The 16,664-nt window shown below is 46.7% G+C and overlaps 1 protein-coding gene across 2 annotated transcripts in view; it reads right to left on the minus strand.

Moving 5' to 3' along the window:
* DOCK5 (dedicator of cytokinesis 5) overlaps positions 1-16,664 on the minus strand; it is a 220,704-nt gene that overhangs the window by 26,580 nt on the left and 177,460 nt on the right. For both annotated transcript variants that reach the window (XM_019466911.2, XM_019466912.2), the window contains exons 38-42: positions 16,092-16,211; positions 10,931-11,020; positions 9,122-9,226; positions 3,433-3,574; positions 529-610 (exon numbers count right to left, since the gene is read on the minus strand). In XM_019466911.2, coding sequence (XP_019322456.1) covers positions 529-610; positions 3,433-3,574; positions 9,122-9,226; positions 10,931-11,020; positions 16,092-16,211 — 539 coding nt within the window. The remainder of the gene's footprint in view (positions 1-528; positions 611-3,432; positions 3,575-9,121; positions 9,227-10,930; positions 11,021-16,091; positions 16,212-16,664) is intronic.

Below are 16,664 nucleotides of genomic sequence, written 5' to 3' on the forward strand. Positions count from 1 at the left end.
TGAGTTACCAAGCTCATAGTTTATACTGAAAATGAAGAGTTGCTGTGGTCTGAACACTTGGGTTCCCCCCAAGTGCATATGTTGAAATCCTAACACCCCCCCCCACCCCCCCACAATGTGATGGTATTAGGAAGTAGCCTCCGTGGTAAGTGCTTATGTTCTACCCTCTTGAATGGGATCAGTGCCCTTGTAAGAGACCCGAGAGATCCATCACCCTTGCTGCCACGTGAGGACACAGCAAGAAGTCGATGTCTGTGAACCAGGAAGCAGGTCCTCACCAGACACCAAAGCTGCTGGAGCCTTGACCTTGGACTTCCCAGCCTCCAGAACTGTGAGCAATGAATGTCTGTTGTTTATAAGCCACCCAGTCTGTGGTATATCCTGTTAGAGCAGCTCCAGAGGTTTAAGACAACAGAAGGTTTTCCAAACTGTAATGAGTTCAAGGCTTTGGTGTTGAGGTACTTCTAGATCAAGTGTGTCAGAGAAAAAAAATGCTTCTAAAAACAAACCAAAAGAGCCCCTCCTTACTTTAAGATCTGCTCTGGAACTGGTTTGTCCTTGTAGCTGGGAGGCAGGCTCATCACTGGCTTTACGGTGAAACACTGCATGTCTGATGAGCTCATTAAGGAAAAGGGGCTGGGCCATGAAGCTGTCACAGGCAGAAAGGACTGCTTGTTCCCCCCCCCCCCCCCCCCCCCCCCCGCCGGCTTTACAGATGGGACATCATGGTACCTGCATTAATTATTCTTTTTCACTGAATGCCAGGACTGCATGGAAAACAGGGTTTCCTTATGTATTACCAAAATGCCTTATTAAGCCATAATCCTAGGACATTTTTTGGTCAGACACCTGGCAAAACAACCTTGCCATAGGAAAATAGGCATCAATGAAATATCGGGGGGGGGGGGATTAGACACAGTTTTAAATAATTTCTTTTGGACAAGCATGCCTCTGAAATAGCCAGACTCTAGAGCCTGTGCAATAGGAATTTCTGGGATCTTTGGATGGCACTTGCTGGGGACTGATGTAGATTTTCTGTCTTTCCTTTTTTTTTTCCTTCCTTCCTTCCTTGTGAGGGAGGGGGAAAGGGGGAGAGGCAGAGAGAGAGGGACAGGAAGACAGAATCCCAAGCAGGCTCCGTGCTGTCAGTGCCGGGCCTGACGCAGGGCTCAGTCTCACAAACCATGAGATCATGACCTGAACTGAAATCAAGAGTAGGACTTAAGTGACTGAGCCGCCCAGGCGCCCCTGAAGTAGGCTTTCCATACGTTACCTCTAATAAAACACAACTAACAGGTGGATGTGATAAATCTTTTACAGATGAGGAATCTGAGGCTCCGAGCTGAGCCAGAGCACGTAACTGGTAAATGGTAAAGCCAGGCTTCAAAGCCAGCTTGGGGGTAAGACCTGAGTCTCTGACTTGATAGTCTGAATTAGTAATAACCTTTTATTTCTGGCCCTTGCCAGTGCAGATCTACCGTTTCAAAATCTGCAGCATTTAAACTGGAGTTTCAGGCCATGCGTCCGGACAGAACAGTGACTTCCAGGATTTCTGGGTGAAGTCTCTAGACCTGGCACCAGGACAGGTACTCAATACAGAATTAGAATTCACAGCTGCTGGGGCGCCTGGGTGGCTCAGTCGGTTAAGCGTCCGACTTCAGCTCAGGTCACCATCTCGCGGTCCGTGAGTTCGAGCCCCGCGTCGGGCTCTGGGCTGATGGCTCAGAGCCTGGAGCCTGCTTCCGATTCTGTGTCTCCCTCTCTCTCTGCCCCTCCCCCGTTCATGCTCTGTCTCTCTGTGTCTCAAAAATAAATAAACGTTAATTAAAAAAAAATAAAAAATAAGAATTCACAGCTGCTGAGGGGCGCCTGAGTGGCTCCGGGCGTTGAGTATCCAACTTTGACTCGGGTCATGATCTCATAGCTCGTGAGTTCAAGCCCTACATTGGGCTCACCACCATCAGTGCAGCAGAGCCTGGCTTCGGATTCACGGTCCCCCACTTACACACGCACGCTCTCTCTCTCAAAGATAAATAAGCAGTAAAAAAAAAAAAAAAAAGAAAAGAATAAAGAATTCACAACTGCTCAGTGAGAATCTCTCCGTGGCGATCCTCATGCATGAGAAAATCTGAGCACCACCGGGCTGGGCCTCATACCGGTCTAGCTGACAGAGCGTTTTAATGATCTCCTTTCTATCTGGATCCTCACAGAAGTGCTACTAGGTATTGAGGGAAAACAGACTCACACCTCGTATATGAGAAAGCAAGACCTGGAGGAACGAAGAAGTTTCGACAAGGTCTGGTGGATACGCAGGAAGGGCCGGGGGCCAAGCGACAGGAATTCAGTTCTTGGAAGACCTCTTTTCATTCCCACACCACAGAGGCAGCTCGGTGGTTTTCTGAACCCTCATAACCCAAACAAGGATTTATCCTCAAAGACTAGTCTTTTTCCAAGCACCTACTGTGCGTTAACGGGTCGTTGTTCTCTTAAAGGTCTATTGGTCTGTTATTATCGTGAATCTTTCTACACCGGTACCTATGATAATAGGCAATATCTATTGAATTTGTATTAATACCAGGCATTGTTACTAATCTTTGACATATATTTGCTCCATCTTTACAAAAATTCCATGAGAAAGAATGAACACCATCCCCATTTTATAGATGGGAAAACTAAGGAGCATAGACATTAAGGACCTTGCCCTTAAGAGACATAGTACATGATAGAGCTGAGACTCGAACCCAGGCACTGAGGCTCCAGAGACCGTTTTTTTATCTACCATGCCACACCGGCTCTGTCTTACCTACCTCTCTTTATTCCAAATACTGTTCAATTTTAGAACATCTTTATTTTAGTACAAAACACGTGAAAAGGCTTCAAAAATAATTTTGTCATGGAGCTCGCTTATTTACTTATTTATAAGAAAGCATGTAATAGGGGTGCCTGGGTGGCTCCTCGTGGTTCGTGGGTTCAAGTCCTGTGTCGGGCTCTGTGCTGACAGCTCAGAGCCTGGAGCCTGCTTCGGATTCTGTGTCTTCCTCTCTGTGCCCCTCCCCCAGTTACACTCTGTCTCTCTCTCTCTCTCAAAAATAAAAACATCTTAAAAAAAAAAAAAGAAAGCATGTAATTAATTTTTCAATAAGTCATTGCATGTTACAAAAGAAGAGCCAGACATCTTTACCCAGGATCCATGATTCTGAACAGGAACGCTCTGTCCTCAAGCTCTCCATTTGGCTCTAAAACATCCTTTCCTATTCAAGATCTGCTTACCGTCTCTCTCCTCTACTTCATAACCATGAGCTAAGGACATAGGGCCCCAAAGCTTTGACACAGAATGGGAGGCTGAGTCAGAATGGTTAAACGAGTGGTCGGGGGACCGAACCATTAGCTTCTGTGGCCGGGCCAGGCCGTGTCTCCCCAAGGCAAGGATACACTGTTTTGGGGACGACTTGATTTCCTCTCCCGGGGGCGTGGTGCTGGTCATCTTCTCGGCATTGGGGAACTGCGTCAGCAATCTCAGGCTGAAGTCTTCTCGCCTCTCGTACTCCTTCCCCCGATAGATAAAGATTTTGTTCTGCAGGTCAGAGACAGCAAGGCGGGTAGTTAAATATGAAGCCTGAAGGAGCCCTGGAGAGCCCGGTGCTGAGGAAGCCATGCCCTCCCAGCCAAAGCGCCATCAAGTTCTCACTGGATACTCACTGCGCATCCTGCACCAACCACCCTATCCGGCAAGAGCTCATGGGTGATTTGGGCATTAAGGTCAAGGGCATAAAGCTGCTTCTGCAGTGCTTCTCGTAGTGTGGCCCAACGACCACAGACCAGAGGAGTGCTCTGCACTCATCCACAAGGCAATGAGGGGCTTGTGCCCTGATATGGATCTGTGATGTCACCGGGCACAGTGTTGAATTTAGAGGATTTTTTTTTTTTCCCCCATAGCAAGACATTCTCAGCGGTTTCTTCCCAGGCAATCCCTCCTCCCATCAAGATCCAGTAACGGTCTGTGGACCAGCGCTTGGAGTGGCACTGACATACAGGACGGAATGCGTGAAGAGAGTCAACACAACAAACTTTCACTTGGGAAGAACAGGAATGCTTTAGAGCAGTCCCTAGATTATCCCGAAAACCACCGTGGAGGGCAATGTCAACGTCTCAAGGAAAATAACTGCACCAAATACTGTTCTCTCCATTCTAACCTACATTCTTCTTCTGTTTAACAAAATTAATAAAATTGGGCTTTTTTTTTTTTTTTTTTAAGAAAGAAGTTTCCTAAGTCTCAGGCTTAGGAGTAATCTGATTCACGGCTGATGTCGCCCAAGTTAAGTTCTAACGCAGCCACGGTTTGAAGGTTTCTGCTCACCAGCTCATCACAGATGAGTACTTAGCATTGGCAGCCCAGACATGAGCCATTTTTTTTTTTTTTAACATTTATTTATTTTTGAGACAAAGAGAGACAGAGCATGAACGGGGGAGGGTCAGAGAGAGAGGGAGACACAGAATCTGAAACAGGCTCCAGGCTCTGAGCAGTCAGCACAGAGCCCGACGCGGGGCTCGAACTCACATACCGCGAGATCGTGACCTGAGCCGAAGTCGGACGCTTAACCGACTGAGCCACCCAGGCGCCCCAGACATGAGCCATTTTTAACTAAAACTGGGGCCCATACTGTCCGGGAAAATCGCTTTTAGAATTTACTTGTCCGTTCACATAACCAACACGCATTGGACAAACACAGTGGACACGCTAAGACACGAGGGGTAGGATGATGCCCCCACTCTCACAAAACTCAGCTTCTGGCAGAAACAGAAAACAAGTAAATATGACAGTTGATACAAGTAACTTGAAGGCAACGTATCTCGTAGGATAAATGCTGATGGCAGTCGAAATTGCCAGATCTTTGGGAAGGGATGACCAAAGTTTTCCCAAGCCGGGAAAGATTTATGTGACTAATTCCTGCCTCGTGAAATGCCATCGTTCAGGCACAGCGGCGGCAGGCAAGGAACCTGAGCACAGGGTGGCACTACGTGTGGGACGTGGGCAACAAGGTGAACGGGAGCAGACAAGCACAAGGTCAGCACGGACCAGCCCGGATTGCAAGGGAGGGCTTCAGGGACGACGTTGAGATTGACCGGGCCCAGGTGGACAGATAGGGTAAGGAGAGGAAAAGAGAAGGGCTGGACCACCAAAACAGACACGGTAAGTGAACAGAAGGATAAGGCCACGGGGCAGACAGGATGGAACTGAGGTAGAAGAAATAAGCTTGGATGAGCCAGACCAGTGAAAGGCAGGGCACAAGTTCCGAAGGCCCAGGGAACGTACTGGAGGTTCTGCAAGGAGGGAGTGATAGGATGACAGAAGCAGTCCGGACAGGCTCATCTGAACAGTGGAGTGCACGTTCAGCTGCAGGAATCCTAGGCAGGACTGAGTGGGGGAAGGAGAAGCTACGAGATCTGGTGTTTGACTCTGGTGTTTGGTGAAGGGCCAGCAGATGGGGAGAATCAAGGGGGATTCGGGGATGCCTGGCCCGGGAGCAGGAAGAGCACGTGCCGCTGACAGAAACGGGGACGAAGGGGACCGGGCTGGGCTTGAGGGGAAGCGGACAACACAATGTCAGATAGTCTGAGTTTGGGGAAATAGTCCGTAAGACAGAAGGGCACGTAGGTCAGATCACTGAGGAGGCATTTATATTTTCCAGCACCTTTGATAACACAGAGCATCCACAAACCACTTGACGGCGTGTAAAGCACTCCTACGTGCTACTTATTTCCTTCTGAAAACGGCCCTGTGGAGTGGGCAGTATTTCTCCAATTTACACATCAGAAAAGGCGGAGGTCATAGGATTTGGCCGACGTCACAGAGTCACCCCGCCGATGATCTGGACCCCGATGTCTCAACTGGAAAGTCTAGTCTCTTGGCTGGCCCACCGACCCACGTCCGTTATGTCACGTGACACAGCAGTCACACACAAGTATGGCAGGCACCACTGCCTCACCAGGACTCGAGTGCCGAGACTGAGGGCCGATTTAAGACTAGAACCTACTGCAAGGCTCCTTCCTAGACCCTCTCCCCTTGGTGCCCCATTCTCTTTCCCTACGCTACCTCATCCAGGTGCAAATAACCCACCAACTTTATCTCCAGCCGGGAACTTTCCGTTGAGTTCTGGATCCATACATCAGATTGTTGACTTGCATCTTTCGGATGTTCCAAATGTACCTCACACGGAGTATGGCCGAAACCAGACTTTCACAAAGAACGTATAAAGATGGGACAGGCCCTCTGCCTCTGGTACCCAGAGCCATCTGCCCCCATTCTCTACTTGTCCTCTTGGCCATGCGCTTCCAGGCTCAAGGCTTCCGGACCTGCTGTCCTCACTGCCTGGTACCCCATCTCATCTCTTGACGGTTGCCTGCCTTATTCCCTCTCTTCTTTCAGGTTTTTGCTCAAGTGTCATTTCCTTACTGACACCTTTCCTATTCACTCCATTTAAAACTGTAGCTCCACCCCCATCACCTGCCTCTCTATTCACCTTCCCTGACGTCTTCTCCTTGGTACTTACGGAGCGTCTACACGGCGTGAGGCATTGTTCTAGGCCGTCTGACATACTAAATGTCTCACTTACATTTTGTGTGTGTGTCCAAGCTAGTATATAAGCTCCATTATTTCAAGGATTTGGGTTGCTTTGGACCGTGCCCCCATGCCTATAATATAACAAGGCACAAAGTAAGAGTTCAATAAATATTTATTCAATGAACGGATTGACTCTATCCTTTTCCTTTACTGCTCTTAGTGGATGGCTCCACAGCCCCCCTAGTACACAGGCCAGAGACCTACTCCCCTCCTTCCTCATGCACATGGCCCAACAATAATCACCAAGTACGAAATCCCTCCATTTTTCCTACAGCTACTTCCCTAGGCCATCCCGACATCCCTTCTCTCAAAATCTGCGATAGTTTCTAGTGGCTTATCTATACACATCCGACCACTGCCCATACCAGCCAGACGATGACCTTGCCAACACCTAGAATCCACAATGGCTCCCTCCTGCTCTTGGGATGCTGACAACACAGCTGGGGCAACCCCACGGCCCTGCCCGGTGTGATCTCCCCCACACTTTGTGCCTCAACTCCCTGCTCACCTCACTCTCTCTGTGACCACCGTGCTGGTCTTTCATTCCCAGGCACAGCCATGCCCTCGCCTGCCACTTCCTCTGCCTGGAATGTTTCTTCCTATCACCCTGATCTCCATAACACCAAGCTCACATTGCAGTCAGAACAGCAATTTCCCAGGAAGTCTTTCTCGACTCTTACAGAACGCAGGCGTGATTCGCATAGAGTAAAATCGACCCTGTTTGCTGTAAAATTCTGCCAGTTTTGGCAAACATAACCATGACCACAATCAAGATACAGAACAGTTTCACTACCACTCAAAATTTCCTGATACTTGTGAAGCCCAACCCTCCCCAACAGCTACCAGATGACGGCTCATCTGTTTTCCATCTCTACGCTAAGCGTAACAGATGCCATATAAAGAAAATCAGAGACGGGCGCCTGGGTGGCTCAGTCCATTAAGCGTCCGACTCTTGGTTTTGGCTTAGGTCATGATCTCACGATTGGTGAGATTGAGCCCCGCATCAGGCTCTGCTGACAGTGTGGAACCTGCTCATATTCTCTCTCTCTCCCTGGCTCTCTGCCCGTCCTCCACTTGTGTGCTCTCTTTCTCTCTCAAAATAAAAAATAAACATTAAAGAAGAAGAAAGAAAATCAGAGAGTACGTAGACCTTATGCTCTAAGTTCTTTTACTTATTAGCACAATGCACCGGGATTCACCCACATGCTTGTATGTATCAGAACTTCATTCCTTTAAAAAAAATGTTTTTTAAGTTCATTTATTCATCTTGGGAGAGACAGAGGCAGCACAAGTCGGGGAGGGGCAGAGAGACAGGTGGGGAGAGAGAGAATCCCAAGCAGTCTCCATGCTGCCAATGCAGAGCCTGACTTGGGCTCGAACTCACGAAACCTTGAGATCATGACTTGAGCCAAAATCAAGAGTTGGATCCTTAAGCGACTGAGCCACCCAGACGCCCCAGTACTTTATTCCTTTTAATTACTGAGTAATATTCCATTGCATGGCTCTTTCACATTTTTTTTAATCCCCTCATCAGCTAAGGGACACCTGAGTTGTATCCAGTCTTCGGTGATTATAAATAATGGTGCTATAAACAATCATGTGAATTTTTTTTTCATGTGAACATTAAGTTTTTATTTTACTTGGGTTAATATTTCAGTAAATACTCCCTGGTTAACCAACGCTTACAGCACAGGATACCCATTTTGGTCAGTTTCAATTACCATTTGTTTGCATGATTATTCAATTAACATCATACCCATTAGGCTGTAAACGCCATGAGAGTAAGGGCCATATCTGATTATAATCTGCCTAGTATGTGCCTGGTACACAGCGGGCACTCAGCAGATGTTACAGAATGAATGAATGAGTTACCTCCTCCTTGGGAATGATGCAGCATGCAGAGTACTTCCTTTCTACATTTTCTTAAATTAGGGGAAGGAAAATGGATCATACATCCAAACACGGCTACCTCTAAAGAGGCTTCCATTTGTGCAGGAAAAAATATGATTTTGTTTGTTTTTTAGATTTTAGAATCAGTATCCCGTTATAGAAAATTTTGAGAAGGAAAAACACGGTCCTTTTCACTATTACAACGCCTGTTTTTACTTTTGTGAAACTTTCGCAGTCCCGGCCTTGGGATATTTGCTTTCAAACTGGCCCTGGCTGGAAACAAAATAAACAAGGAAACACATCAATCCACACTTTCCCCCAGCCTGATCTGTAGCAGCAGACCAGTGGAGGGGAGGGTTCTGTTTTTCCCCTTTTCATTCCACCTGGGAAAAGTCATTTTACAATCGAGCTGCCAGAATACCAGAGGCTGGGGGCGTGGGGTGAGGACGCCGGCCACGCAGGAAGTGGTTTCCCTCCCCGACCTCCCACAGTGAGAACATGGGCCTCCAGCTGCTAACACACTAGGCCCATCTGGAACAGAGATGAATACCTTCCCTCCTTCAGATGGCATGGCTTAATGGCTTAGAGGACCACCCTGAGGATTCTTACCCGTAGGAAAGAAGGAAAGCCCTGTCCGTAGTATCCAACGGCAAAGTACTCAGGCTGAGGCCTCATTGCCTTAATGATGTTCTCATAAAACGAGGCTCTTTTTTTCTGGAAAACAAAACAAGGCATTCCACAGGGAGGTTACAAGGGCACCACTGAGGGGCGGGGAAGATCAGAGTATTGTTCGCTTTGTTGTTTCTCATGGATCAACAGATAAATGAAAAGTCTTTGGAAAATATCTCGTGGGCCAAGACGTTATCCTTTTCTTGGATCGAAGGGTTGGGACGTGGGTCCGTGAATGAGCCTTGGAGGGTCTAGCAATCTCTGAAGCTGCATGCAGAAAGATGCACACGTGTGCATATGCCTCTATGGAGGGGGGCTGTGTTTAGTGATGGACAGTTTCCTGAAGAGGGTTCAGGACCCCTAAAAGGTTCGAAAGCTCTTTCTGAGATTCACGGAGGGTGGCTGCACTGAAACAGAGACCCGTGAGGAAAGATCAGGAATCTTCTGGTTCTCACAGGTGGTTTGGATTAAAGTCCTTGGTTCAGCCACAAGTGCCCAGAAGGTGGTGGTGATGTTCTGTTTTTCAAGATCTGGTACCAGCCCTAATTTCAATCCTTCCCACGGGAATAGGTTTCCCGGCCAGGGCTGAGAGTCAGACTTAAAGAAAGCAAAACAGGTCGCCAGACCTGGGGTCTTTGAGGCATGTCCCGGCCCCTCCCACAATGGTCCCATGACTGCATTACTACTCTATTGAGGTGAAGGTTTCTAACACAGCGTTTGCTTCGAAGGGTAACACGTTACATCACGAACAGCTCGGTTTAGTTCAGGAAATGAGTAAGTGATCTTTGTGTGTGACAGTAGAAACTGGCACAGCACGCGGGCAAGCTCTTTTCCAAGTGACCTTGACAACTATCCCCTCAAATAAAATACACTTGACCCTTGAACAGTATGCGTTTAAAATGTTTGAGTCCACTTACAGGCAGATTTTTTTTTTTTGATAAAGACAGTGTAGGACTGGAAATATTTTCTCTTCCTTTCAATCTTCTTAATGTCTTTCCCCAGCTTACTTTATTGTAAGAATATAGAATACACGTACAAAATACGTGTCGATCAACTGTTTATGTTATCAGGCAGGCTTCTGGTCAGCAATAGGCTATTAGTAGTTCAGTTTTGAGGGAATCAAAAGCTATGTGCGGTTTTTCAGCTGTGTGGGGGGTTGGCGCCCCTCACCTCCCCACCCCGCGTTGTTCAAGGGTCAACTGTATTATTACCTAACAATGGGTGGCCTGACCTCTTGTGATTCCTCTACTAACAATTATCAAATGGAACGCTGTGTTGGCCTACCACTGGACCTTTAGAGGGTTATTTTTGTTTTGCTATATTAAATAGCTGATCTGTGCCACCAGCAGGCCCCTGAGGATGTGGGCCACAGAACAAGTAATTTTGATGAACAGAAGATGTCAGGAAATATCTGAAATATGGGGCGTGTTCACGGAAGGCAGAGTTACTGCGAGGGGAGAGGGGAGATGGGTCAGGAATACGGAGGGTCCTTAGAGAGACAAAAGGCACAGACAGGGGCAAGAGGTCTGTAGGCAAGGATCTCGAGCTCTTTATCAGAGATAATCTGGAAGTTAACGCGAACGTTTTTTTGGACCTCATCTTTTTTTCATTTTTCTTTTGAGCACGGTTTACTTTTCCATGGTAAAGGAGGCTGTTTATCTCGACTTTCTCAAATGTTCTAAAACATGTGCATGAATGCTGATTTTCACACTCCTTCTGGAGGCCTGATATATTCTGACCGGGACTCACCAGCAGGTTGCCAAGGCCCTCGTAGTCGAATACTTTGCTCTCGTACGTCTCAGCCAACTCTTTGCTCAGTTTGATGGCCTTCTCCCACATCTTCAGAAAAAGAAAGGCAGGGTTACAAGCGGAGAACAAAGCAGTCGGTGATCCCTCTGTGAAAGTCACGGGAGAGTCGCTGACAGTGACTAAGGAGTCAGGTGGGTTGAGTTTCTGCAGACATTCTCACCACGCCTCACCTCCTGGATCAACCAAACCTTTGTCTTTTTCTGACATGATGACGCTACTATATCTTGGCTGCTTTCCAGGGCACACCTTCTATAACTCTATTTGCAAGAACATGAAGAATACCGTGCGTCCTAAACAACGCAATACGGCATTGAAAGGGCAAAGCACGAAAGACCACGGAGAGTTGAGAGGAACCAGTTCCCAAACCTGGGTTTTGAAAGCATGGAAGTCTTGTCAGAGGGGAAAGGAAGTTGGTGTGAGCTCTGGTTCTGATTCTGGGGTGCGTGTATGTGTGTGTGTGTGTGTGTGCGCTTTGAATAAGGATGTTTGGGAGGAAAAGAAAATGGAAGAAAGGCTAACCATACTGTTGCGTGCAATTTGGGAAGCTGTTTCTCTAATTTAGAGCACTGATTCCCTATTTTTTTTTTTTTATTTTTTAATGCTTTTTATTCATTTTTGAGAGAAAGAGACAGAGCGCCATCAGGGGAGGGGCGGAGAGAGAGGGAGACACAGAATCCGAGGCAGGCTCCAGGCTCTGAGCTGTTAGCACAGAACCCGACGCGGGGCTCGAACCCATGGACCGCGAGATCATGACTGGAGCCGAAGTCGGACGCTTAACCGACTGAGCCCCCCAGGTGCCCCTGATTCCCTATTCCTAACCAAACTATCTACTTAGCCAACGGGAGTTTTAAGAAAAATGCCTTTTTAAACCATTTATGACTGTCTCAGTTACAGCCTACTGCACATACGTGGTGCCCGAGGCTGACATCCCAGATTGAGCCCTCGGTTCATTTTGATAGCTCATGAAACGCCTCTTAGATGGACACTATAAATAACACAGCAGCTGGTAATTTCCTACTTGATCCTTATTAACCAGGTGCTGTGTTCCATTGTTTCTGGGTGCTGAAGGAATGTAGGGACAGTTCACATACGGTTATAACACCTTTTAAAATTAAGTCTTCTGAAAATCATTTGCCAAATTTGGCCCCTCTGAAACTTCAGTGCCTGGAACCCTGCAAAGGCTCTGCAATCTGCCATATGGAACCCATTCCAGATCAGGTGAATCTGGAGCTGGAAGCCAGTCAACAGTATCAGAGAAGTTCTCTCCAAATGCTAAGTTATGTAAGAGGCAGGGAGATGGCCGAGCACGGCGCTTCTCACAGTGTGGTCCCTGGTCTCCACGAGTCCCCAAGAACCTATCAGGGGAACCAGAAGGCAACGTTATCTCCTTAGTAACAATAATGCTATTTGCCTTTCCCAAGCCCCATCCTTTTATACAACGGGGTTTCCCACGGACGACAACAGGTGTAATACCGCGAGAGACTGAACACAGAAGCAGACAGGAGAATCCTGCTGTCTCCTGTTCAGCCAGATGCTGAAGAGATTTGCAAACGTGTCAAACGATGCTACTCAAATCACTATTTTTATGGAATGTATAGTTATTTTTTTTAACATTTTTAATTTATTTTTGAGAGACAGAGAGAGACAGAGCACCAGCGGGGGTAGGGGCAGAGAGAGAGGGAGACACGGGATCGGAAGCAGGCTCCAGGCTCCGAGCTGTCAGCACAGAGCCCAACGCGGGGCTCGAACTCACAGACCGTGAGATCGTGACCTGAGCCGAAGTCGGACGCTTAACCGACTGAGTCACCCAGGTGCCCCTGGAATATATACTTATTTTTAATACATATGATTTATATTAATAGTAAAAATGGCCTTAAGAGAACAAATAAGCAAATATTTTTGAAGATTTTCTGTTTCAATTTCTAAGAGTAGAAGTATCAATTAATATAATCCAGGGGGAAGAAAGCTCTTTGGGATCCTCAATGATGTTTAAGAGGGCAAAGGGGTGCAGAGAGCAAAGTGTTTGAGCAAATATACTTGCTCTCTGGGCCTCAAGTTTGTCACCTGTAAAAAAGATACAATATCGACCTAATAGGGTTTTAAGGAGAATTAAATTAGAAAGGGAAGTCTGGAAATCACCAAAAAGAGTAACCAGTACTAAATGGATGGTAGCTATTTTATTAAGGTGATTATCTGGCTTTTATAAATTAATTTGTTTGCTTATAGTTTTTATTTAAATTCCAGTTAGCTAACATATAGTGTAATATTTGTCTCAGGAATAGAATTTAGTGATTCATCACTCCCATACAACACCCAGTGCTCATCCCAACAAGTGCCCCCCTTAATACCCATCACCCATTTATCCCACCCCCCACCCACTTCCCCCCCCCCATCAATCCTCAATTTGTTCCCCATAGTTAAGGGTCTGTTTTATGGTTTGTCTATGTTTTCCCCCTATGTTCATCTATTTTGCTTCTTAAATTCCACACACGAGTGAAATAATATGGTATTTGTCTTTCTCTGACTGATTTATTTTGCTCAGCATAATACACTCTAGCTCCCTCCACAATGTTGCAAGATTTCACTCTTTTTTGATGGCTGAGTAATATTCCATTGTATATATATATGCTATGCCTTCTTTATCCATTCATCAGCCAATGGACATTTGTGCTCTTTCCATAATTTGGCTATTGTTGATAGTGCTGCTATAAACATCAGGGTGCATGTGTCCCTCGGAATCAGTATTTTTGTATCCACTGGGGAAATATCCAGTAGTGAAATTGCTGGGTCATGGGGTAGTTCTATTTTTAACTTTTTGAGGAACCTCCATACTGTTTTCCAAAGTGGCTTCACCAGTTTGCATTCCCACCAACAGGGTAAGGAGGGTTCCCCTTTCTCTGCATCTTCGCCAACCTCTGTTGTTTCTTGTGTTGATTTGAGCCATTTTGACAGATGTGAAGTGCTATCTCATCGTAGTTTTGATATAAATTTCCCTGATGATGAATGATGTTGAGCTTCTTTTCATGTGTCTGTTAGCCACCTGGATGTCTTCTTTGGAAAAGTCGTCTATTCATGTCTTGGGCCCATTTCTTAACCAGATTGTCTTTCAGGTGTTGAGTTTGGTAAGTTCTTTCTAGATTTTGGATACTAGCCCTTTAACCGATATGTCATTTGCAAACATCTTCTCCCATTCTGAAGGATGCGTTGGCTTGTTCATTTGTCTATTTTTAACCAACAAGTTGCACTGATCAATCAGGAACAGTGGCCAGAAGTGGCAGTCCGTAAGAAATACCCGGACCTCTGAAACGTGTCAACTCTAGGATGTTTTGTTTGGATAGCACACCGTTTTTTCCTTTTCCCCCCATTATCCCTTCTATACTATTTTCTCCATTGTAAAAGCCTTTCAGCTAGGGGTGCCTGGGTGGCTCAGTCGGTGAAGCGCCCGACTTCGGCTCAGGTCATGATCTCACGACTGGTGGGTTCGAGCCCTGCATCGGGCTCTGTGCTGACAGCTCGGAGCCTGGAGCCTGCTTCGGATTCTGTATCTCCCTGTCTCTCTGCCCCTCCCCTGCTCGCACTCTGTCTCTTAAAAATAAATAAACGTTGGGGCACCTGTGTGGCTCCGTCGGTTGAGCATCCAACTTCGGCTCAGGTCATGATCTCACGGTTCGTGGGTTCGAGCCCCGCATCGGGCTCTGTGCTGACAGCTCGGAGCCTGGAGCCTGCTTCGGATTCTGTGACTCCCTCTCTCCCTGCCCCTCCCCTGCTCACACTGTCTCTGTCTCTCTCAAAAATAAATAAAACGTTAAAAAAAAAATTTTTTTTTAAAGCCTTTCAGCTGAACATGCTTCCTCCCGTTCACCAGAGACTCCGCAATTTCCTGCCCAGTTCACATGTTTATTTTACCTTCCTGAGAGCCCCTGGAGCAATCAGGTTGCTTATTACCTGTGCAGTCTGGCAAGTAGCCACCCAGGCATGCCATGTGCCTACAATCTCTAGAGAATGCACTCAAAATGATGGTGCTAGCTCTTGGCACTCAGCAATGCCTAAGTGATGAAATTAGGGTCATGGAGAGCCGGGCCCTGGGCCGCCCGGTACGTTCTCCATGGCGTTACGCGTCTTCAAGATAACTGATGTCTACTGACTTCTTCAATTTATCTCTCCATTTCCTCTCCCATGAAAAATACCAGAATTCCAAGAGACACATGGGAATAAGAAAAGAGTGAGTCATGAGTCACTGTTCGAAAATAATTCGTGCAGTCTCTGTCCCGAGTTCCTAAGAGGGGACTTCTAAACTCTTGGAATGTCCCCAGTGATGAGAGTGTCTCTGTTGTTTCTGGCGGGACCCTCAGACCACACCTGAAGTTCTACTAATGAGGTGACACACACTGGGCCTGTGGTCTGTCTCAGAATGGGCACTGGCCTTGCCAGAACCACAGCCCATGGGATTAGAGGGCTGGGGCCTTGAACTACATGGTATCAGCTTGACCTCCAGGGAGGAGAGGGCTGCTGGGCACTGAGTTCGCTCGTGTGGCCACTGAGTCAGTTAATGAAGCCTTCAACCCCAGCAAAGACTCTATGCACGGGAGGAGCTCAGGCCAGATTCCGAATGGTGAACACATCGCGTTGCTAGGAGAGTGATGTGACCTGAATCCACAGGGAGAGGACACAGAAGCCCTGCATTGGGGACGCTCCTAGACCGTGTCCTGTGTGTTTCTTCATTTGGCTGGTTCTGATTTGGGCCCTTTGAGATAAAACTCGTAATCGTAAGCACGGCACTTTACCAAGTTGTGTTAGTTGTTCTGGCATATTATCAAATTTGAGGGACCCTCAAATTTGAGGGACCTATCAAATTCGATAGGACCCTCTCCACTCAAATTTATTGTCAGCTGGTCATACGTGTGGGTGGTCCAGAGTCCCCCAAACTGTGGCTGGTTGTCTAAAGAGAGGGCTGTTTTACTGGTGACTATCTCCTTCACCCGAGGGGTCTGTGCTAACCGTGGGTAGTTAGCATCAGAACGGCATTGCAATATTGCAGCCAATTTCTTCCCTCCCCTACTACAAAAAAAAAAACAAAAACAAAAACAAAAACCAAACTCACTTTGCCTTTGTCAAAGTATGAAATGATCTCTTGATACAGCTTTTCTTTGAGCTCTTGCTGGGTATAGACATAGTAACTGTCTCTCTGAAGCAAATGGGGTACACAGGGCTTGTCAGACCACTGAAAAACAAACAAAAGGAACAAAAGAAATTAACATAACGCGGTGATTAACTAAGTCAATTAATCAAAGGAGATCGATGTAACAAGTATTCAGCTAGTAAAAGTCAAATTTGTGTATATTTTCAACTTGGCCGTATTGCAGTGTTTAGATTATTTATTAAGCACATAAATTACCCCCCTCCCCCCAAAAGGCACATGCCAGCTTCAAAACAAGTGTCACGCTGAACGTGAAAAGTTAAAAAAAAGGCGAAGTTGCTGACCAGCAAAGCTGCCGTTCAGTGAAAGTGTCACTCAGACAATTGGATGAAAGAAAAAAATTAGAAGTATAACAGTGGGCAGGAGGGGGTACACCTATCACTGTGTATAGACCAAGACTCTATTCTTCATAATCCATCCCTTCATAAAGCATGTCACCTGAAAAACTACCCCCGACAGTGACAGAATTAAGTAGCG

Source organism: Panthera pardus, unplaced genomic scaffold, assembly GCF_024362965.1.
Source record: "Panthera pardus isolate Hobbes unplaced genomic scaffold, ASM2436296v1 HiC_scaffold_13, whole genome shotgun sequence".
Taxonomy (NCBI): domain Eukaryota; kingdom Metazoa; phylum Chordata; class Mammalia; order Carnivora; family Felidae; genus Panthera; species Panthera pardus.